The sequence below is a fragment of the Alligator mississippiensis genome, chromosome 12 (assembly GCF_030867095.1).
Source record: "Alligator mississippiensis isolate rAllMis1 chromosome 12, rAllMis1, whole genome shotgun sequence".
In the NCBI taxonomy this organism is placed as follows: domain Eukaryota; kingdom Metazoa; phylum Chordata; order Crocodylia; family Alligatoridae; genus Alligator; species Alligator mississippiensis.
The window spans coordinates 47,489,305-47,513,403 of record NC_081835.1 but is presented as its reverse complement, the minus strand read 5'-3'; the positions used below and the strand labels follow the sequence as shown (position 1 = coordinate 47,513,403).

Here is a 24,099-nt window from a genome sequence, read left to right as displayed (position 1 = left end):
CCTCATGTCAGCTGCCATGTCCCATATAGCTTCAGCAGGGTAATCCTGTCCTCCCGGTTAGGCTGCACTTCATTGAAGCTAAGGGAGGTTCTCCTGGGGTAAGAACATTGTCTGCAGAATGTAACTTCTTCACTATCTCTGAGCCAGGGCCAGCCTCCCTTTCTTGCCTCTCCCTTGGTTATTTTGCATGCTATCATCCTTGCAAGCTCACACACTGGGCTATAGCATATGGCTGTGGCTGATACATCTGCACTGTGAACTACAAACCTTTATATGCATCCCTCCCACCCCATCTCTCCCAGCCTGTGACTTGCTCTTCCCTGCAGCCTGAGCCAGTCTGTCTGCTCTCCCTGCCTGTCTGAGATCATTTCTGCCTCTGCTCCCATGCAAGCTTGCCTGTGTGTCTGGGGGTTTGAATAGTGTGCAACGAGACATCCTGGTGTGTGACAGGTGGATCAGCCATTGCAGGTCTGGTATGTTCATGTTCTAAGGTGCACCATGTAGCTGCAGCTTGTCTATCACATGAACAGATCAGAGGTGTCCAAGGGGCACAGAGTGCTGCTGAAGATGGCAGCAGAGTTACCAACCCCGCTGCTTTTGGCATGCAGCACCCGTAGTACCCAGGGGCCTAGGTAACAGCCATGAATGGAACCTCCAGTGGGAGTGCTGCCAGTGCTGACTTGTGAACATTTTGGCATAAGGTTTTCTGGACCAAACCAGTCCCTTGAATGAAAGAGGAAGCCGGTGATGTTTCTGGAGAACTGGTGCAATATTTGGTTCCTTACCAGGCAAGCAGCCACCAGCTGTAGCTTCCCATTGCAACAAACCCAGCTACCGGCCTCTGTGCATGTGTGTTTGGGGGTATCTCAGCCAAGTGAAGTGCAGTGTAGCTTAGAGTTAGGGCATAGGAAAGGGTGAAAAGTAGCTAGGTGGATGCCACTCACTAAGCAGTGCAGGCAGTGCCCTGCCAGAACTGGTGCTGCCATCTTCCTGCAGCCAGCACCTTGAGAGGCCAGACTTCACATCTGGGTCAGCATAGCGCAGTCCTGAGGCAGCCCCCCTGTTGTGTGCACAGGGCAGGATGTGGCCGAGGGATATAGGCAGAAGTGACTCGCTCGTCTAGGGGGACCTATTGCAGTAGAAGGGTGCTGAAATAGAGCAGCAGGAGTTCTGCAGAGCAGGACACCTGCTCCTTCCCCCACTGCAGCTCTGGCCAAGGTGCTTTCCCAGGAACAGGCAGTGGAAATTCTTGTTTACACATGATTTGCATTCTTTGCTTGCTGAGCCCTCCAGGAAGGGCAGTGGGACCAGCAGCAGCTTTATCTCCTGCCTTCAGCACAATGCTGTTTCCCTGTGTGCACCACAGTCAGGAGAGTAGCGGTTTCCTTTTCCCTTTTGACTGAACTGAGAGCTGTCACCCTTACCACGATTCCCTGCATCTCTGAGGACCAGCGGGTTTGAAGACATGCAGCTCCTCTGGATGCCTCCAGGTGAGACCTGTGGTGGGGCTGGGCTGGGGCATGGCTTCATTGAGAGCCCTTTACAGAAAACTCCTCTGGAAACTAGAGAGGCTCTTTAAACAGAGGATGGACAGGAGCTCTTGTGATTTCTCCTAGCCCAGCCCAGCTGTTTTGGGAGAGAAGGAAGAAGGAGCTGTGACCTCAGACCAGCTGTGAGACCGAGACAAAAATTAAAGGGTTGGTTCCACAACTAGGAAGGGGTCTCTGGGCATGGTGTAGGTCTCTGTGTCCTGCTCTACTGCCATGGCACAGAGCATATGGTCTACACTTTGCATATTTTTGGCCTGCCCTCCTACTGAGGAATAAGACCACAACATGCCTCATTCTTTGCTCTGTCCTCTGGCTCAGGATGTTACATTGCCATATGACGAGGTTTCATCACAGTGATGCACTGTGGGGAAACTCCTGAGGGCACGCACTGAACTAGCCCCAGCACAGCAAATCTACATAGAAAACAAGTTATGGGGGAAATGCGAAAACTTACTGTGCTCCAAGGAGGCAGCCTGGGGGGTAATCTAGTGTCTTTGATGTGCATATGGCCTTCGGCCTTTTCCTCATGCCTCTCCTTTCCTTAGTTCAAACGGGAATGATGGAGTGACACCAAACACAGCTGGATTTCAGTTACTTTTAGTGGCCAACCTATTTCATGAGTCTAGGCCAGGCTTCAGACAGAGGGGCTGCAGTGACAGGGAACTTGAGCTGTTTCCACCTCCACACATGAGACTTCAGGGAGTTACAGGGTCTGCTTGTACGTACAGCGAGCAGACTCTCACCCCATTGCGGCAGCACTCCCCAGCCCTGCTACTGCTGTATCCTGAGGGAGCCCACTCATTTCATCCCCCAGGTTCCTTCCATTCTCCACAGATTTGTCCCTTTTCTTTCCTGATGAAAACTATTCCCATCCTCAGTGAAAATTGTGAGTCTGAGGTGCCAGTTGTTGATAGGAAGGGAAGGCCTGATGTCATTCTCACTCTCCTGGAGTCCTTTGTGCTGCACCCCACGGTTGGGTCTTGGTGGGGTGAGAGGTCGCCCTGGGGCACAGCAGAGGAGCTGTCTTTCTGACAGTGAGATGTATTCACTTTTGGTATGGTCTCCCCCAGGTTGGGTTGGAAACCTAGGGTTTGAGCACCACAAAAAGCCCTGCTGTACAGAACCAGTATCCAAATGAACACATTTCCTTTGCTTCTCTGAAGCTTGCCAACAAGCTGAGCTGGCAGGGGTTCCTGATGTGTTCCTATCAATGGAATGGATTAGCTTTCTCGTGGCTGAGATGTCAGGCTCCTGTAGACAACATCAGGGACTTAGGGCTCCAGCCCTGCAAGCCTGTTGCATCCCAACACTGGCCCCAAGCCTGCCCTATTCCCAGGCATCCCAGAAGGCACTTGACTGGGGTGGCCCAGAGTCTTCTCCTTTGACTTCTCTGTGCTATTCTTGATCATAGTCCCTCTATAACTTGCCCTCCACTTCTGCATCACTGATGGGAGAAGCGGTCCCACCACTTCTTTAAAATGCTGGTATAAAAAGCCCCCAACACAAGCACAGACCCCCACAACTTCTCTTTTCTCTCCTGAAAAAGATCTGGGTCTCTCATGTCCCTCTAGTACCAGTACCTCTCCTCACACACACCTCCCCTGACAGAGGCTCTAGGTTTTCTGGTTTTTCAAGTGTTACCTAGTTTAGCCACATAGCACCTCTCAGAGGTAAGAGAGCATTACCAGCCTTCTTCTAGAAAGGGGAAATAAAGATACAGGTCAGTTAAGGACCCTCCTGTTCGTGTGGCAGATTTCTTTGTCTGTTCACTACACAGAAATTATCTCATCTGCATGTATTTGCTAGGCAAATTCATCCATATGCTTGCTGGGGTTGGTATGCAGGAACAACCAGATTCTGCAGATCCCATAGCTGATATGGAAAACTGACACATTCTTTCTGAGCAGCAGAGTGATACTACTTTCCACAGTCTCTGGGAGGCCTTGGCCTACCAATTTCCAGGCTTTTTTTTTTTTTTTTTAAAGGGTTAACAAAGGATGCAATTTTTGCAGAAATTCAGCCGTAGAACCTTAACTGAACAAAGAGGGTCGCACCCAGAGAGTCGTGGTGGATGGGTCGGTTTCGACCTGGAAGGGTGTGGGCAGTGGGGTCCTGGAGGGCTCGGTCCTTGGACTGATACTCTTTAATGTCTTCATCAGTGACTTGGACGAGGGAGTGAAATGTACTCTGTCCAAGTTTGCAGATGACACAAAACTGTGGGGAGAAGTGGACACACCAGAGGGCAGGGAACAGCTGCAAGCAGACCTGGACAGGTTGGACAAGTGGGCAGAAAACAACAGAATGCAATTCAACAAGGAGAAATGCAAAGTGCTGCACCTAGGGAGGAAAAATGTCCAGCACACCTACAGCCTAGGGAATGACCTGCTGGGTGGCACAGAGGTGGAAAGGGATCTTGGAGTCCTAGTGGACTCCACGATGAACATGAGCCGGCAGTGTGACGAAGCCATCAGAAAAGCTAATGGCAGTTTATCATGCATCAGCAGATGCATGATGAATAGATCCAAGGAGGTGATACTTCCCCTCTATCGGGTGCTGGTCAGACCGCAGTTGGAGTACTGCGTGCAATTCTGGGCACCGCACTTCAAGAGGGATGCGGATAACCTGGAGAGGGTCCAGAGAAGGGCCACTCATATGGTTAAGGGCTTGCAGACCAAGCCCTACAAGGAGAGACTAGAGAACCTGGACCTTTTCAGCCTCCGCAAGAGAAGGTTGAGAGGTGACCTTGTGGCTGCCTATAAGTTCATCACGGGGACACAGAAGGGAATTGGTGAGGTTTTATTCACCAAGGTTTCCCCGGGGGTTACAAGAAATAATGGCCACAAGCTAGCAGAGAGCAGATTTAGATTGGACATTAGGAAGAACTTCTTCACAGTTAGAGTGGCCAAGGTCTGGAACGGGCTCCCAAGGGAGGTGGTGCTCTCCCCTACCCTGGGGGTCTTCAAGAGGAGGCTGGATAGGCATCTAGCTGGTGTCATCTAGACCCAGCACTCTTTCCTGCCTATGCAGGGGGTCAGACGTGATGACCTATTGAGGTCCCTTCCGACCCTAACATCTATGAATCTATGAATAAAGCCTTCATCATCTGGAACTGTACTGATCTGCACATCGATCAGCTGAAAGGTTTAAACAGGGGGCATTCAGATGTTCTCATAGACCTTTATTTCCTGGACATTTTTGCCAGTGGGAGATGGTTTTGCTAGACAGCTGTACAGTTTTGGGAACTGGGATTCCTGTATGCCATTCCTGGTTTTGGACAGGAAGTATTGTCTAAAGAATAAATCAGTGAACACAGACAATCTAGGCAAGTACACAAATTGGTCCCATTTGTTCCAAAAAGCAGTGTGGAAGTAAGACTTTCCCTAATATACTCTATGTCCAGCTGTCCCAGAAAAGCAGCTGTGCAAATTTCTCTGTTAGTCTAGCTGTTAGGTATAGGGACAGCTGTCTACCTCAAGATATTGGTATGGGGCCTTGGTGCACGGTAAGGGTTGTGAAATCCAGAAGAACATTAACAAGAGTGAAAAGGTTAGCACTCTTAGCTCAGAACTAGAGACCCCTCACAGGGTCTAAAGGGTATCTTGTTGGGAAGCTCTCTCCAAGGGTGGATCCAGAGGGGGTACAATGGTGCAGTTACACCTCCTTCTGATTCTTGGTCCACCCAAAGTTGAAAACCAATTATCTGGAAGAGGCAGTAGCATTTCTATTGAGGCAGCAGTGAGGGAGTCTCGACTTCAGGGCTCATTACCTGATTATTTTTAAACATTTTATTCCATAGATGCTAACAACCCTCTCTCCTTTTTAATGGTCTTGATGTCTCGCTAATTGAGCACTCTTTCTGTAATTCTGCTGTTTATTAGCTGCTCCTGGTAATGTAGCTCCTATTTCACAGCCCTGCAGACTGTTTTTAACTCTAGCTAAAAACATTAACCTGGGTGAATAAATATCAACTCAAGTGTGAAAAGAACTTATCGTGAAGCATTAGATCAGGGGTCAGCAGTGTTTCTGGGCAGAGTGCCAAAAACACCCACAACCTCGATTTGTAAGATGTTGCTGTGCTGGGGTGAACAGAGGGGGAGCTGCTTGTTCTGGCAGTGCAGCCTGGGCCCTTTCTCCAAGGTGCAACTGCCAAGCATAATGCCTTTGCCTGTCATGCTCTGGCATGTGTGCTGGAGGTTGCCTACCCTTGCATTAGATGCACTTTCCAGATGTTCAAGAAGGCTAGATTTTGTTTTTATGAATGGGAAAGAGATGTACATTTAATTCTAATGACAACAGGAATAAAGAAATCTCTTGATTATTTTTGCCTAGTCTGTGTTTGTATATATAATACCATATACGGTATAGTAAATTAATTCACAGTTCCATAATATTATATTTATTTTTGCTTGGATCTTGAACTGAATAATATAGCCTTAGACCCCTAAGCCTATCATTAAAGCTTCTAGTTTCTTCTGACCTAAAATAAAAATTGTGTTGTGTTATATGTGATGATGCACCACACCATCTGCACTCCTTTTTTCAAAATCCTAGATCTGCCCCTGGAGCTTTCTGATACCTGCCCACAGCACATGTGACTTAGTAATAGTGCACAAACACAGAGCCATGCCACTTCATAATGCCAAAAATTTTTGCTACATTTTACATTTCAAAGGTTAGACTAGACTTTTCATTCCAGATCTTAGATATTACGGAGAAGTTCCAGTAATACAAACTTTCTCCACTTTTCCCCCTATTTGTGTGTGAAAACAAGGAATAGAAGGCTTTAAAAACTTTGCCTGCAGCTCACTCTTTACATGGCCTCTTTGACATATGGCCTCAAATTTCCCTTGGGGTATGATCTGTCCACCAAAGTTTGGCCCAACTTAAATATGTATGTGGATTTCAGAGAAGATGCAAAATTTAACTGTATACAAAAGCTCATCTGGAACCATGACTGTGGCGATAGCATACTTTGGAGGATGCACTGCGTTCCTTGTTTTCTATCTTAGTGTTGCCCATACATTTAAAAATAGAAATAATTATTAAAAAGTTTCACTCTTTTCCACTGCCTCTTTTGACATAGCCTGTAGGAGAAACAACTTGTTGAGGTTATAAAGGTCTTTTGTGTTTCTGTTTGTGTATTCAAGTGTTACTGCTTTTTGTGTGCGACTGAAAGGGAGTGTGGTGGACCTGTATGCCCATGTGTGCGTGCAGGGGGACCTGTGGGTATGTTTGCTTTTCTTGCTGGTGGGTGTAATGCTGCAGGTGTTTGGAGCCTGTGCGTGTGAGTGGGTGTATTGTTGGCTGTGCCTCTGTGTATGTGTATGCATGCTTTTGCCTGTGAGGCCTAGAAGTGTCTGAGTCAGCCTGTGAATACCTCACCAAGGCAAGGAACAGATATTGCATTTGTCCCTGAAAAGTTTTTTGCCTGTGTTTGTCCCAGAACAGAAACATCCTGGGATTGGTGAGTACACACATCGCTTTTCCAGTCAGGGTTTAGTGAGCAGCTGAATGCAGTGCCACTTTTCTGCCATTGATTCAGTGATGTAACCTGAAGGAAACCATTCAGATGTGCTTTGAGATGTCCCAGGACAAATCGTTCACGCTTCTTATCCTGTGAACCTTTCTAGGGTCTGTCCCAGGACAATGGACATGAACATTATGACTGCACTTTGTCCCAGAATAAAATGGTTTATCTGGGGATGGATGCAACATCTGTATAGAGCCCAAAGCAAAGAAGCTATAGAGCTGGGTCTAGTCTTAGGGTCTAGTCTGTCTTCTGGGACCTATTGTTTAGATTGGAGGGACCAACCGTTTCAGCATGTGTGCCACAAATCAGCCCCGCATCCACCTTAAGTGCTACTTCAGTCCCCTTCTCCTGCCCAAGCTGCTGCTCTGCTTTCTGCTCCCTGCTGATCTGCTGTTCTGCTCTTGCTCTCTGCCTTACGTGCCTCTGTGGATGCTCTCTTTTCCGTGCTGGTCAGCTTCCCCTTGCACGGGGCCTCAGCCAGGTGGGAGGCAGGACTGAGTTACAAGAGAGGGGGTGGGCTGATGCTGAGGAGGTTTTTTCATGGCTGCGAGGCCCCGAGATCTGATGTACAGGGGCCTACGAACGGAAAGGCAAATGAACACAGGCCACGTAGCAGGTTCAGGTTTCTCCCACTGACCCTGAGCTCAGCAGACCGGCGCATGCATTCCACTCATTCTCGTCAGCCCCAATTTGTTTCACATCCACCTGAGTTATGGGAATGAGTTTGCTGACCTCAGCTGGTTACAGTGCTGTCCAGTTTCTCTAGCACCTGCTGATTCTGGCTGGAGCACTATGCGGAGCTGAACTCACCAAGAGAGAGTGGCTGGGCAGTGTGAAGGGAGGGAGAGCAGTAGGGCGTTAGGGTCTCACTGACAGACCACCAGGGAGTTGGGGTTTTGCTGGTGGCACAAATTGGAGAGGCTTGCTATTTTTCCCTCTGACAAGGGATGGTTGCCAGAACTTATGCTTTTCCCTTTTATCTGAGTTCACAGTGACAGGAAATTAGAAAGTTAAAACTGAGGTCAGCAGGGAAAGCGGTGGGCCACGCTGCTGTGTTGCTTGCTCATTCTTGTTGCTTCCAGGCCAGCAAAGGTTAAAGACAGCTTCTTGAGGCAAACACAAGTTAGCCGGCTCCACAGCAGCATAACTGGATGAAATTCTGTGCGATTGATAGGGTGGCCATCACAGAGGACAGCGTGGTTTTCTGCTACTCTGTCCTCTATCGATACAAAACCCGACGCCTTTATGTCCTCTATTTTTCAGACATAAAGGTGTCCGGTTTTGTATTAATAGAAGACAGAGGACAACTGGACTGTTCTCCATGATGGCCATCCTAGCGATTGACATCCAGGTGGTCAGAAGTCCTGAGCTAGAGGGACCGTGGTCTGCTTCAGTCCTGGGTTTGCAGATTGGTTTCCCCTACCCCACATTCCTTGCAGGCATCCTTTCATGTTTTGTGTGCAGCTCCATTTCCCAGCACCACAGCCCTGCTCTGGGCTTCCCTTATACCTGCTGACTTGGAAGTGGATTCAGAGTGACCCTGGTACATATGGGACATTCAGTGTAGCTGGAGTTGCAGCAGTGCTGAATTTTGGATAGGGAATAATGTTACCTGCATCTTGTCCCCGTTCCCCAATGCAACTCCGTGACATGACTGCATCTCTTCTCACTCACCTAAAGAGGTTGCTGCTGGTGACACGTTATTTTTTTGACATGCCTCTGAAGAGCTTGGAGAACAGGAGTGAACTTTCTTGAGCAGCCTGTGAGCATGTGTGTGTGAACACGCTGACACAGTATGAGCAAGCCAGCAGCAAGCGCAGCTGCAGAGCAGACTGCAGATAAGGCCTCATGCAACTGGGAGAAGGAAGCGCAGACAGGGGCCACTCCCCCTTGCCATTTCCTCTCACTGATCAAGCCCTCCGAGTCAAACGAGCGTATGTTCAGCAGGGGAGTCATCCAGTCCCAGGGCTCCAGGATTCCTCTCAGACCCCACCTGGATTGACTGTACTGCTCCATTGCCTTGCAGGCACTGGTGAAGGGATGGTGATCTCCCAGTAAGGCCCAGGAGACGGCGTGACGTGGTAATAACTCTCTGCCTCCAATTTTTATTTCTGGCTGTCCTGCTCCTCTGCCCGCCCCTCCTTACGCTCTCTCTGAATTGCCTTTTTCTGTTCCAAGAGCTTCACATCACATGCTTTTTTCTGGTGGCCACAGGGTATCTGCCTCCAGTCTGCTGCACTGCTGATATAAGGCAGCATCTGAACCACAGCAATGACTCTTGCTTATTTCTGAGACTGCAGCTAGTTGCGCCTTGGAGCACCCTGGCTGCGCCAGCTCTAGTACTCAGCCCTAAGCTGCGGCCACTAGTCTCCGCCTTGTGGCACCCTGACAGTGGCCTGACTTGTCCCTGTGCTATTTCCTGATTTAGTAAGAAGAGGCAATCGGGCTATTGCAGCACTCCAGTTCACGTATATATGGCCAGGCAGGAAATAAAGCTAGTGCTCAGAAAGGCCAGAGTGCAAACATGATGGCTTCACAGGGACAGGACCTGTCAAGATGCTTGCAGGATTAGGTCCCTGTGCAGAACTTACTGGACAACACTGGGGAGTTACCATGTCCTGGGAAATAGGGAGGAATATCCCCTCCCCTCCCTGGCTTAATGCAGCCGAGGGTCCCTCCCCTAAGTATACCAGCTCCCTCACCTATTCACTGCCTGTCTTTGCCCACAACCTTGCTTCCCTGACCACTTGATAAGAACCAGCATCATTTCCCCTACCCCCTTTTCCACCACTCCCCCTTTCCCTCTGCTGCTTACTCTCTCAGTGCCTGCTTCTGTCTCCCTCCAGTCCTCCCAGCTGTCTCTCAGCCCATACCTCTCCACAAGGACCTCCTGTTCTCCTATGTCCCCTGCTCACTCTCACTCTGGCTCTACCATTCTCTTTCTCTGAGTCTTTCCACAAAGTTCAAGCCAGCTCTAGCATCTCCTCTTTGAGAAAAACTGGCTTGGACTCCAGCTTTACCATTCACTTCTAAACTCACAGGACCAGCTATTTACTGCTGCCTGCATGTTCTCTTCTCTGATGCTGTCCTGCACCCTCCCACCTGGCTCTGCTCTCTCTCACCTGGTCTCAGCTCTGAGTATTTAAGAGTCTGCAGCTGTAGAAATGCTACGGAAAACTTCCAATTCTAATGATTGCAAATATTGTTCACTACAGGTTAGCGAGCATTTTTTTTGTCAGCTCTGATGCTTCCATCAGTTTTAGTTCATTCCCTGATCTGTCCCATCTGTAAGCACTGGCTGAAAATTTTCTCCTAAAAATGAGGGTTTCCAAGTAAACAGTGGATTTACTTTTATGTTTTGTTGACATTTCTGCTTCTTGTGAAAAATTGTTAACCTTTAGTCAAAAAACAGAATTATCCAGCACCAAAAATTTTGGGCCCAATCCAAAAGTTTCAATTTGGAAATGTTGAAGAATTTTATATAGACATTTTGCCTTTTGTTTTCACTTAATATCCACAGTAGGTCAGCAAGAGAGGGGATTGTGGAGCATCATGTGAGAGATAAGATTGGGGCATCCAGTCCTTGGTGAGAACTGGAGCATGAGGCAACTAAACCACAGGTCCCAGGAGGCTGTATGGCCAGGTAGCAGACTCAACTCAGGTGTTTCACTGCCTTGTAATGTTTCAGTCAACTTCAGCAAACTGAAGTGTTTTGATGCAGGTCAACCTGACCCATTAAATTTCCCCAGGAGAAACATTACCTTCTTAGCTAGAAACTATGGAAGTCTATTCCAGTTTTTGCTGGATTAAAGAACAGGATGCTAAAAACGGTACGAAGCAGGGAGAATTTTTTCTACGTGAGGATGCCCATCTGCACTACAGCTGCAACAGCTGAACTGATAGTAGCATGTTCCTAAAAATTCCTAGAGTAGATTCCAAATAGCTCCAGGGATGGGGAATTATAAATTATGTAAAGGAGCCAATATACAGATCTACCTACATGTAAATGATTCTTATGCTAGGTAACTCTGACAGGGAGGGGGTTGACAAAGAATGGCAGGTTTGTAAAAATAAAGTTTAAAGGAAGCACTTTTAAGGCTTTTAGGGTAAATACTTCACAAGCTTAGTGCCAGAGTTTCAAAGATATTTAGGCACCTAAAGATGCATATGGACACGTAATGGCATTTCTAAGAGCACCTAAGTGAATTAGGCACCCAACACCCCCTGTTTTTTAGTCAGCCACCTATTATGCCTTGTACCAGAAGCTTCTTGGAGGCCAGCACTACTGTTTATTATAGATTTCTACAGCGCCTCATTCAGTGAAATAACCAAGGCTTTTGGGAACTACTGGAATATCAAAAACACACTGGTTATTAGCAAGTCTTCATAGTTTATTATGTGATTCCACTGGGGATCATAAGGGCAGAAGCTACAGCGCTGGCAGAGCTTTTGCTGTTTTGTCTCTGTGCCCATGTTGGCTTCTTTTATACAGAGTCATAGTTTAAAGCTCTTGAGATTTATAGCTTCTATTGTTGTAATTATGGACAAGCTACCGCAGTGTGGAATTCTGGCCATGGTGTTTGCTGGTGCTCAGTATGTACTTCTCTGCAAAGCAAACTGCAAAATAAAAGTTTCAGAGCCAAAGGCTGCTGTTTTGTGGTTGCTTTTGCTTGTTAGACTCATTATTTTTGAGCTGGCTCAGCAGAACATTGGGTAAATTATACTGCAATGTTCCTTTTTGATGTTAAAATAAATTATACAGTGGAGGATAGTACAGGAATGCAGTCATTGTTTAACTAAATTGCACCAATCTTAAGTAGTTTTGACTAAGTGCCTGAACATCTTTGTATTAGTTTTACTGACTAGTTAACATTTTTCTATAAATTTCTATTGTGATATAATCAGGTGCAAAGGAAAATAATGTTAAGAGTCAAAATCTGGATTGTGAGGTTTAAGACAGAGGAACAGTTATGAATTCTTCCATGTTATATCTTGTTACTAACAGAACCGACACATCCACTTACCAATGGATGGTAAGTGGGCTGGACATAAGGAAAAATGTCTTTACTGTCCAAGCCCCCAAGGCCTGGAATAGGCTCCCTCCAGAGGTGGTGCAAGCACCAACTCTGGACACTTTTAAGAAATGTTTGGATGTTTATCTTGCTGAGATCCTTTGACCCAAGCTGACTTCCTGCCCCTCGGGCAGGGGGCTGGACAAGATGATCTTCTGAGGTCCCGTCCAGCCCTAATGTCTATGAAGTCTATGAAATTAATGGATAAGTTTCCTCCTCCACTTCCAGTTTTACCCCCAGTCCTGTTGCACGTCACTCTGAGATTGTTGTCACACTTTTACCATAAAGGCTGAGAATTTGGGGTCTCCCACCTGGAGACAAGGGAGGGCTGACCTGAGCAGGCTTGTAACAGCACTCAGGGTTTCCCATGTTCAAGGTGAGGCTCTCCCTAGCGCACAACTCCAAGATATGGACCACTGGCTTGAAAGCTGCAGCTACTACATCACAGACAGTCAGGTAAACTCAGCGTGAGGTAGATCAAGAAGCAATAACTGACCAGAACAGTTAAGTGACAGCAGATCAGGGCAAAGGAGGGAAGCATTCACATGTCTTCTGATGTCCTTGTCAGCATCAATCAATCAGGCCTGTAAACTCTACCCTCATAAATTCCCACAACTTCCCCTGAACATTTCCAGCACAGAACATTTCCCCTAGCCCCATCTGGTACCTGCACTGCTGCTCAAGTATAGAGGATAAGCAAAAGCTATTCATTGTGCACAAATGTACTGCATCCAAGCCAGGTTTACTCCTGACTGCGTGAAAACCTCACTCTCTCAGATGCTGGTATCTAGTGAGGGACCATAGTCTGCAGCTCCATGGATTGAACACCACTGCTATTGCTATCAGCAGTGCTACTGGAGTTGTGTATGCCAGTTTTCCTGTAGCTGTTGAGTGAAAAGGAAGAGGCTCCACTAGGTCCGTGCTAAAGGTGCAGGCCATAGTAATAGAAACCAAGGGAGGAGAAGCTTGAAGTGAGGTGGAAGGCATTCATTGCTGCGCCAGCACCTTTCATACAGCTCCAGGGGAGTCAGGTTGGGGAGGCCTCCTCCTGGGTCAGACACAAAGCAAGAGAGTCTGAGCCTTGGTATAGAATCTGGGGTCTTCCCCCCTCGCACGCTTGCTCACAGGGAACAACTCAAACCCAAGGCTTGTGTGGCAGGGAGGAAGCAAGAATTAAACTGAACTGAAGTGCCTTTAGGCTCAAGCGTGGGGAGCCTGGAGATCTCCAGTATGCCAAGCGGCTCGCCCGTGCTCTCCTGATTGCTGCAGACCATTCAGATTTAATGAGCTTCAGTTCCGGGCTTGTTCCATGGCATTTCTATGGTAACTTGTAGGAATCCAGACTGGCTGGTTCTCCTTCTGGTAAACAGAAATCCTGAAGGTGACATGGTCACAAGTTCCCTAAAATTTCTCTTAAGAGAATTAGCATTCCAATAGAAAAGTGTTTGTACGATGGTTCCTTCAACTTCACGAGGCATGATTGTCCAGGCAGAAGCAAATGGTAAGTCCTGGATGCCTGTCAGGGGCCCTAACAGGCACCTCAGCCCTTACTAATTGCCTAGCTTGCCTGAGGCTCTAACTGGCAGCCCCACTGGCTATGACCCAGCTGGCCCATGTCAGGGCCTCCTGACTGAGGACCCTGGTAGCCTCAGCAGCACGAAGTCCACCTGGGAAGCAGATTGGAGGCTAGCCAACAGGTCTGCCCAAAAATCCTCTGCTCTTGTTTTTCTGATTTCGGACCCTGCTCAGCTCTGCTTCTGGACTCTGGCTTTTTGGAATTCTCCTTGGCTTTGGTAACTAGATCCCTGACTCCTGAACCTTGCCTTGGCCTGTGCTTTAGACTCCACCTCTGGCTCCTACTTTCTCCAGGGGCCTAACCACTAAGCCAGACTGCCCATGACCCAGTCTTTACGACATCTTCCCTCTTCCTTGCTTTCTGTACCTAGTCTACATGATCTCTAGGCTGGAATGATGCAGCAACATTTCTGGAAGGTGGACTGCCCTGTGGAAGATGAGAGCAGCACATTTGAATGCCTGCTGACTGACGTGCAGTTTCTGTCTGTCTTTTGCTCTGCTTTGTGGTGACTGACTCATGACTAGCTTCCCATGAGCAAAGCAAAACTCTCCTGCAAGTTAAATATTTTGTGAGAGGTGCTTCACTGTTTTCTGCTTCCCCAAGGGAAACTGAAAGCCGGACACAAATCTTGAAAAGCGTTTCTGCCCTGTGGACTTCATAGCTGTTGGCAAACGTTCCTGGGTCAGCCAATGGAGTAGCAAGTGAGTGTGGAGCTGTCTCCACTGCAGGTCTGACCCACTGCAGATTGCAAGCGTATGGTTGCTTCCAGCCAGATTTCCTTGCTAACACTAACCAGCCTCTGAATGGTGGGTTATGGAGATTGAAATGACAACCCACCATGGAGCTGCTGCCTCCAGGAACAAAGGTTTGGGAAGGCGGGGAAAAGGTTCTCTCACTCCTGCCATTGCCCCACTATCGAAGTAGGTCAGATGAAGAGGGTAGCTCCCTACTACCTGGACTGTTGCCTGAGCTTGAGCTCTCTTGGATTTAGATTCCTAAATCTGCTCTCTGTCAGTTTGTGACCATTGTTCCTTGTTACTCCAAGAGGCGCTCTGGTGAACAGAACATCTCTGATCCCTTGCTGTGTCCCCCTAATGAATTTGTAGGTGGCCACAAGATCACCTCTCAGCCTTCTCTTGCAGAGGCTGAAGAGGTCCAGGTGCCCCAGTCTCTCCTCACAGGGCTTGTCCTGTAAGCCCCTAACAGTACGAATGGCCCTCCTCTGGACCCTCTCAAGTCTATCAACATCCTTCTTGAAGTACAGCGCCCAAAACTGGAGGTACTCCAACTGCAGTCTGACCAATGAATGGAGTGGAGCCATAAATGGCTACATCCTTCACAGAAGGGATCAGGTAGTGAAGAGAGGTGGGGGTGTTGCCCTCTATGTGAAGGAGCAGTACGCCTCCCTACAGGCCAAAGTTGGCTCCAAGGAAAAACAGCTTGAAACCCTCTGGGTCAAGCATCAGGGGAGGAGTGGCGAGAGATACCTGACTGTAGGTGTATACTAGAGGCTGCCTAACCAAGGGGAGGAACTTGATCTAGCATTTGCCCGTGAACTAACAGCATGCACGGGACATGGTTGTCATGGGTGACTTCAACTACCCAGACATAACCTGAGAGGAATGCTCGGCCAGCTCGGATCAATCATGATCCTTCCTGACCAGCACCGAAGAGCTTTTTTTGACTTGGGAGGTGCACAGGCCAACTAGAGGCAATGCAGTTCTTGACCTGGACTTGGCCAAAGGGGATGACCTGGTGATCAACTTAAACATAGAGGGCAGCCTAGGCAATAGTGACCATGAAATCATTTGGTTCATGGTCTGTCGCAAGGCTGATAAAACAGATACCAAGCTCGAAGTCTTAGACTTTAAAAATGCAAATTTTAATAAGCTCAGGTCACTAGTAGAGAATGCCCTGAGAGACTGTCTTGTCTGACCAACCCCATTTCTTTCTATGATCAGGTGACTTGTCACCTGGATAAGAGAAAAGAGGTTGACATCATATACCTCAACTTCCAGAAAGCCTTTGACCTGGTATCCCATGAGGTACTGATCAGAAAACTGGAAGATATTGGGCTCAGCTGCGGGACTGTCAAGTGGGTGTGAAACTGGTTGCAAGGTAGGACGCAGAGAGTTCAGATGAATGGATCGGTGTTGTCCTGGCAAGATGTGGGCAGTGGCATACCCCAGGGGTCGGTACTTGGCCCAGTGCTGTTCAATATCTTCATCGATGACCTGGATGAGGGGGTGAAAAGCCCATTGGCCAAGTTTGCGGACAACACCAAGATATGGGGTTGCGCGGACACACCCACAGATAGGCTGCAGATACAAGCAGACCTAGACAGGCTGGCATGTTGTGCAGAATGGAGCCAGATGAGGTTCAGCGTAGAGAAATGCAAAGTGCTGCATCTGGGAAGGAACAACCCCAGCACACCTACAGGCTGGGCATCGCTAACCTGACCAGCACTACAAATGAAAGGGATCTGGGGGTAACAATAGACACCAGCATTAATATGAGCTGGCAATGTGATGCAGTAGTCACTAGGAACAATAAAACTCTGGCGTGCATCAATCGATGCATCTCCAGTAAATCCAAAGAAGTGATTCTCCTTCTTTACTCAACATTGTTGCGGCCACAGCTGGAATATTGCATCCAGTTTTGGGTGCCGTACTTCAACAAGGACGTGCTAAAGCTCAAGAGGGTCCAGAGAAGGGCCACCCATATGATCAGGGACTTGCATGGCAAGCCATACAAGGAGAGGCTGAGGGATCTCGGACTCTTCAGCCTAAAGAAAAGAAGGCCAAGAGGGGACCTGATTGCGGCTTAGTGCTATATCAGAGGTGTACATCAGGGGCTCGGTGAACAACTGTTTACCTGGGCGCCCTGGGGGAAAACTAGAAACAACGGCCACAATCTCCTGGAAGATAGTTTCAGGCTGAACATTAGGGAAAACTTCTTTACAACTGGGGTGTCCAGACTATGGAACAAGCTCCCCCCAGAGGTGGTGCAATCATTTACCTTAGAGGTCTTCAAAAGAAGACTGGACAGTCACCTGGCTGGGCTTGTCTGATTCCAGATGTCTTTCCTGCTCATGCAGGGGGCTGGACCCGATGATCTTTCAGGGTCCCTTCCAGCCCTATGATTCTATGAAAATTAACTTTATTGGAATGTGAATTAATTTGCTATATCATACATTATGTATAAGAACACAATAGATGATGCCAAAAGACTCAAAAGAGATTTCTTTGGTCCTGTTGTCATTGAATTAAATGTACATCTCTTTCTCATTCATAAAACAAAATCTAGCCTTTCTGAGCATCTTGACAGCACATTTAATGCTTCACTGAAAGTATTTCCACACCTGAGTTAATGTTCACCCGACTTAATGTTTTTAGCTAGAGGTAAAAACAGTCTGCAGGGCTGTGAAATAGGAGCCAACTTAAGAGTAGTAGCTAAGAGACAGCAGAATTGTAGAAGAAAGGATAGTTTAATTAGTAGGACATCAAACCCATTAAAAAGGACAGAGGGTTGTTAACACCTATGGAATAAAGAGTTCAGAAGGAATCAAGTAATGGCTCTGAAGTCAAGAGACTCCCTCACTGCTGCCTGAATAGAAATGCTGCTGCCACTACTGGGGCAGTTGGTTTTAAACTTTGGGTGGACCAGGAATCATTGAGGCATGGGTGTGGGGGTGCAACTGCAGCCCCTCTGGATCCACCCCTGGAGCTACACATCAGCAGGCAGTGGAAGCACTATCTCCTTGCCTTGGTGGCCAATCTCGATGGAGTACACAAGTTGTTCCTGTCTCCCAGGGTCAGGCACCAGCTTCCTGACTTGCTGTCTGCTGAGATGCCTTCTCTGGTTCCTAGTCTGGAGGAGTGTCTCTCACTTCCTCATACTCAGGGCACTTCAGGAGAAATGTCTCTGCCCCACTCCACTCCTGCTGACTGAGCAGTTGCTGCTTTCTGGGGTTTAGAGGGAGTTCTGTGCCTGTCTGGGGAGAGAGGCTGCCTGAGCTTTGCATGTGCCCCTGTGGGGAGGTTTTTGCCAGCAGGACAGGCCTGGGGAGGGATGCCAGCAGTCAGGTTTACTGCTATGTTATAGTTATTGTTCCTAGAAAGCCTAGATTGGTACTTTAGGTTCTGGTCTAGTGCATAGAGCTATCAGAGGAAGCCATTTGCAGTGCACAAGTTTTACTAGTCCCAGTACACCCAGAACTGTGGTCTCCTTGAGTACTCTCAACTGGCTCCTATCTATTCGCTTGGTAGTTATATATACATACATGTAGGGTGCTCCTGTAATATCTAAAGCAGTGATTCTCAACCTTTTTAGCTCAAAACACCCCCGATAAGACTTGAAGCAAACACTAGTTCTTAGTGTTTACTCCTATTTTGACTATAGAAAAATAACAAAGTAGTTTTTCTATTGCAAAGAACTCAGAAAGACCACAGCTATGGATTTCTGTTTGAAATCTCTTGCTTTATCTTGTGCGTCATGTTTGTGAGCCTCACAGTGCTAATAGTGTGTGGCACCCTGCAACACCCTTGAAAGGCTCTCAAGGCACCCCAGAGTTGAGAATCACTGATCTAGAGTCTTGTGTGTTCTGGTGTGGAGCCGGGTGGTTTGCTTAGGTGATCCAGAGGCTGGAGCTGTTGAACTCAGACTGCACTATGTAGGGCTGGATCCTTTTTCTGTTTGGGTTTAGGCTGCTGCCTACTCTAGTACTTTGTGGTGGGTGGCAATGTTTGTTGTAAGGCAGCACCAGAAGTTGAGTAGTCTTTTCTGTGTGCTGATTAGCATTGGAAATCAGCCCAGTTTTGCTTTTTACCTGCTGATAAATGTGATAGGTTGTTGCAGCTGTGGCCTGGGTTTCCATAAACGAGAAAGGGCTGGATTAGGCTATCTAAATTTGAATGCTATTTATTTATAGCTGATAGTTTCTATATGGTGCAAGAAACCTCTGAAGCCTGTCTGACTTCTATCTTGTAAATTATTAACAATCATAAAATTAAAAATTGTTAATCACAATCAATTAGTATTTTAAAATAAAAATTAATAATGGACAGGTCCTCTGAGCCAAATCCTATTTTACTTGTCTTAGCACTGCTTCAACCCAGTTTTTAGATTCTACTTGCACTTGAGTAGCTACAATTACTCTGGGCTTCCCTTCTCAGCAGGCATGGATACTAGGAGCAACTGCTTTACATTGTTACTAGATTGTAAAACCATTTGATCATCTAATTTCACCACCAAGGCCATAGTTACTCCTGTCCAGAGTCCAGTAACTTGTAACTGACTGGTACAATGGTAGGCCACCTTTTCCAGCTGTGGACTGGAATGACCCACCTTGAGTCAGAGACACGTGTAAGGATAGGTGGGTACTGGGACCTGCCCACAACTGGCACTTCTCCCTTTGGTGGTAAAAGGAAACCAGCTAAAGCCCTTCACCATCAAAGCTCCATGTTAAAGGGCCAGAAAGAGCTCTGCAGGTTGAATCCAGCTGATTGGCCACAGGTTGCCACCTCCTGGACTTATCTATCTTCCAGAAAGGCAGCCATTATCATTTCAGAGATATAAAATCCACTACTTCCCTTTGCCAGCTTATCTAACAGTTGATCACCTTCACGGTGAAAAACGAACCCCATATTCCTAATTTGAATTTGTTTACTTTTCCTTGCCAGCCATTGATTCTTGTTTTACTTTCTTTGCTAGATTAATGAGCATGCTATTGCCTCTCTGCAAAGGCACAGATGGACTATGATCACCTCACCTCTGGATCTCCCATTGTTTTAGCTTATTTTCACATTGTCCTTGTGTTTTTCAGAGAAGACAGTCTGAATGGTTCAGAGAAGGTAGCAACATGGATGGAGAGCCACCCTGCCCCAAGCCTCCCACCCTTCCTCACAAGATCTCTCTCGTTTCCTCTCCCATGAGGGCAGTCATCCGCTTACGACGAAAAGTCCGGATCCAGAAGAAAAACTGCTTACAAGTGGATCTCAACAAGGACAAATCTCCAGAGCTGGTCCAAACTAGGCTGCTTCAAAGGCAGATTTCCCTGAACCGAACAAACTTGTGCAGTTCTTCTATATCACTCTTTAATCAATCCAGCTTTGAAAATTCTCGGTACTTCACCTTTGACACCTCTAGAGACCAATGTACTCTGAATAAATACAAACGCAAGAAGCGACGCAGAAAATCCAAGGTAGTTCTGTATCCAGAAAGCTCCAGAAAGTACCTTCCCACAGCAGAGAAAAGTAAAGCAAAGCGTTGTCTTTTCTTGCTCATTGGTATCATCTTCTTGCAGATTCTAAATGCTATTGAGAATCTAGATGACAACCTCCAAAAGTATGACCTAGATGGACTGGAGAAAACCATGCACCGGGAAGTGTTTGGGCAAAAGCTGGCAGTGGAAAAAATTATGGAATTGTTGAAGGACTATCTGGCAACTCACATACATAATAAGCCCCTAGTAATCTCTTTAAATGGCCCTACTGGGGTTGGGAAGAGTCATGTTGGATGGTTGCTAGCCAAACATTTTCGATCAGTCATGGACAGTGACTTTGTGCTTCAGTACTTTGTGATGCACCATTGCCCAAATAAGGAGGCTACTCTTGGTTGCCAATTGGATTTGTCTAAGAAGATTTCTGACATAGTAACCAGAGCAGAAACAGAGGAGAAAATACCACTTTTTATTCTAGATGAAGTTGAGCATATACCTCCAGTCCTACTAGACACGCTCAGCAGATTCTTCGAACCAAACCAGACCAATGAGTTCCTCAATGCCATCTACATTTTAATAAGCAATATAGGGGATAGTGAAATCACCAAGTTTGTCACTCAGAATGTTTCCACTGAGGATTCGCTCAGCAAAGAACTCCCAAATCTCATCCAGCCTTTACTGATCCACATGCATCCTCTTTGGAATTCTGCTGATATCATCCCATTTGTTTTGTTGGAGAAGAGTCATGTCATAGAATGCTTCGTGGAGGAGATAAGGAGGGAGGGACTGTATCTTAATCAGAGCCATATAGAAAACTTAGCAAGTCAGCTCTGTTATAACACTACAGGGGGCCGGCAGTACTCCAAAAATGGCTGCAAGCATGTTGGGTCCAAAGTCAGTCTACTGCAGCGACCTGTATAAATAAGAAGTCAAATCCTGCTCTGAATAATTTGCAATCAACTGAGACTTTCCAGACTTGTTGTACTGCCAATGACAGCAGAATTTGGCTGATGCTGCTTTTCCGCAAGCAGGTAGATATGACGTTGTCCCACTGAGCACATAAGTGGGTTCCATGAAACAGAAGAGTCCAATCACCTCTTCGTTGGCTAAACTCTGTTCTCCTATTGATGCATTGGGGCTTATCCACTGAATTCCCACAATTCTATAAATAAGCCCCTGCTAACTAAGTCCAGAGTAGCTCTCCAGTATTTATTGCTGTTGTGTTAGGATGTCTAGAAGGTGAGAATAAACCCACAGAACATGTATAGGGAGGGTGCAAATTGGTATGTGGGAGATGGTGGGATATTTGGACTCAGCATACTTAGTTAGATCTCCTTTCCTCAAACTCAAATTCTGCAGCCCCTTTGCTTTTCTGCTACCTGGATCTCGTATATAGGCTAAGTGGATGGAAATGAAACTGGTAGACAGGAGGAACATCTGAAGTAACTGAAGAATGAGACTGTTGCTCAAACAACCTTAATCCCAGTGCTCTGCATTCTTTGATTCCCAGGAGGTGGGAGTCTCCTGGAATGTGTTTTCCCATATTTGATCAGCTTGGAAGCTGTAGCCCTTCAGAACCATTAGTAACCTAATCTTTGTCACTTCTAGGTTAGAGTCCCGCAATACAATTTTCCTAGTTAGCCCTGAAGTTTACTTACTAATCTGCTTAACTAAAGGGTTTTATTGAAATCACCTTTTGTACGAACTCTGCTGCTTCTTTTCTTAAGGATGCAAATTCACGGTGTTTATTATCTGGAAAATTGTAACTGGCTATTGACAGAGGTCAGGTAATGCACATCAAAAAAAGCCAGTTTGACCTGTTTATGCATGCCGCTGAGGTCTAAACCAACTACTCTTGGGGAAAAAACCCAAGTAACCTCACTGTGGAGAGCTCAATGAAGCCACTGCTCTGTGTGCAGGGATGGTGAAAAACATGAAAAAAACATGAAAAAAATGTAGGTTGCAAGAGGAATGTGAGAGGAGTATTCACCACTGAAAACATTATACTGCCATTCTTATGGTGAGAGTAACTTCCAGCTTCCATGATGAATTTCTATTTCTTTTTTTTTTTTTCTTCTATAAAATTTCTGGCTCCGAAATTTGTTTTTTGCAGAGTTTGAGAGAAATGTACACACCTGCTTTGGTGTGGGCCATTAAATCCTGACTGGAAACACTGATTGTAGTCTAGCCTTTCTGTGTCTCCATGATTGCTCAAAATCAGCCCACTGCTGTCAAATTTCTCCCATGGTTACATTTCCTTAAACATGTACATACTAGTTAGACTGGAAGGAAGTGTAATGAAGCAAAGTGGGTGGATGGCATTAGGAACTGTGGACACAGTCTTGTTTGACTTGAATGTAGTGGGTTGTAAGGCATTATTCTTGGTTCTTTGATGCCGAACAAGCAGTTTCTTGCCATTGATGCCAGTGGGAGGGAATGAGGTCTCATGTGTATTTGTTGCCTAGAAGCACCTTTGAAAGAACTTTGATTTGCATGGGCCATGTTGCTCAGCCATCTGTAACATTTGCTTCATTATGGTTTGTGTGCGTGACTAGATCCCTTTAGACATGATGGCTATGAATCAATACATGAGAAATGGGAAGATCTGTGTCAGGGGTGGAGTTTGCCTCTCACTAATCCTGGGTCCCAAAGACTTCCATCATCAGAACTGGTGCCAGAGCAAAAACCAGAATACCACCAATAAAACCCTTGAATGCTCATTTTCCAGGCTTGTTTCTAACCTATTTGCCTCCCACATTTCTCATTGAGGATGCTACAGAAATGCTGTGAAACTGTGCTCATTGGATTTCCTGGCACATGGTAGGGCAGAGTTGTACCTTATAGACTAACTAAATCAGAGCTACATAAGTGTTCATAAGCAACAGTTTACTTCATCAGATGCTATGAAGGAGCTGCAGAAAGCAGAGCTTCTAAATAGAAATCAGTGGTTTGAACACAAAGGATTGGGAAAGGAGAGGAAAAGGGAGGGCTGTCTCTTCTCTGGCACATGCCAGAGATTTATTGATGTTCCAGACTATAGAGGCATATAGGTGAATGTAGCATGGGGGAACATGTTGCTGCCTGTGAGTGAACCTTGTCCTGGTTTTTCATGCACAGAACCAACTGGACTATTCAGGTACTTGCTGTTAGTATTATAATATCATTCTTAAAGGAGTCAGATGCTAAGGTTCTCTGCTAAGAGAGACATTGCCATTCTCTGAACACAAATGATCCAAGTCTTGGCATTGCTAGCTGAGCATACTACTCCTGCATATTGTGGTGTGTTGGAGATGGGCTCATACTTGACCTGCAGCATTGTGAAAACCTGCCTTGTAGAGAAGGGCATTTAGTAGCTAAAGAAGAAAGAGGGCCAGAGAAAGAGAGATTGTGACTTAGCAGTTTAGGGGGAGAGTACTAGATAGCTGAGTCTGTCCTAACAAAAGATGCCTGGGATATTCAGATGTACAAATCCAGGGTGAATCAATTTCACAGGATGCAAACTTGAAATCTGGATTCATAATGCAGCTCAGCAATATTTGCCTGGAAGACAGAGCTCAATCTTCATTTTTCACCTAAACTGTGAAATTCTTTGCTTGTGTGGATTTAAGCCCAGATCCTACTTCTTCTGCTATGAAAGCTCTGAACCATACCCAGCTCTCCTTGTCATTGCCTCCTTCCCCTATTTGTGTTGGTTTAGTGACTGGAGCACTGGGAACCAGGTGACCTTTTTCCACTTGGATTTTACTATGATATCACTGGATGACCTTTAGAGAGGCTCAGAGACAGGAAGTGACTCATTGAAGTGGGAATCATGACACAGAACTTGCTCAAATGCTCCATTATTTGTAAATCACACTGGCATCCCAAATGGAAGGGATCAGACATGGACAAAACATCAGTCACCATTTTGTCAACAGGGAGAAAGTGAACGCTACGTATTGATGCAAACTCTGGCCCTTTGTTGAGTCTCCCCCATCCTCTTTTTCCTTCTGAATGTTCCTTGCAGGATAAACTTCCTTCATTAGGCAGTTAATCTTTTACCCCTCTGTCTGTGATGAATTTCCCTGTGGTCGTGTGTGGAATAGTTTGCTGGATTTTACTAGGGGTATGTGACATGACCACAAGACTCTTGGTCCCCATCTTGATTTTGC

At 46.5% G+C, this 24,099-nt stretch overlaps 1 protein-coding gene across 2 annotated transcripts; it reads left to right on the top strand.

The window, feature by feature from the left end:
• Nucleotides 1-1,322: 1,322 nt before the first annotated feature.
• TOR4A (torsin family 4 member A) lies at nucleotides 1,323-22,125 on the top strand. 2 transcript variants are annotated; one of them, XM_014600158.3, is made up of 2 exons: nucleotides 1,323-1,490; nucleotides 19,553-22,125. In XM_014600158.3, the coding sequence occupies exon 2, from the start codon at nucleotides 19,589-19,591 to the stop codon at nucleotides 20,867-20,869; it is 1,281 nt and encodes a 426-aa protein (XP_014455644.1). In that variant the 5' UTR covers nucleotides 1,323-1,490; nucleotides 19,553-19,588; the 3' UTR covers nucleotides 20,870-22,125. The 2 variants fall into 2 exon arrangements, with proteins under 2 accessions (XP_014455644.1, XP_006269165.1); XM_006269103.4 differs by lacking the exon at nucleotides 1,323-1,490 and adding an exon at nucleotides 8,941-9,161.
• The last annotated feature ends 1,974 nt before the right edge of the window (nucleotides 22,126-24,099 follow it).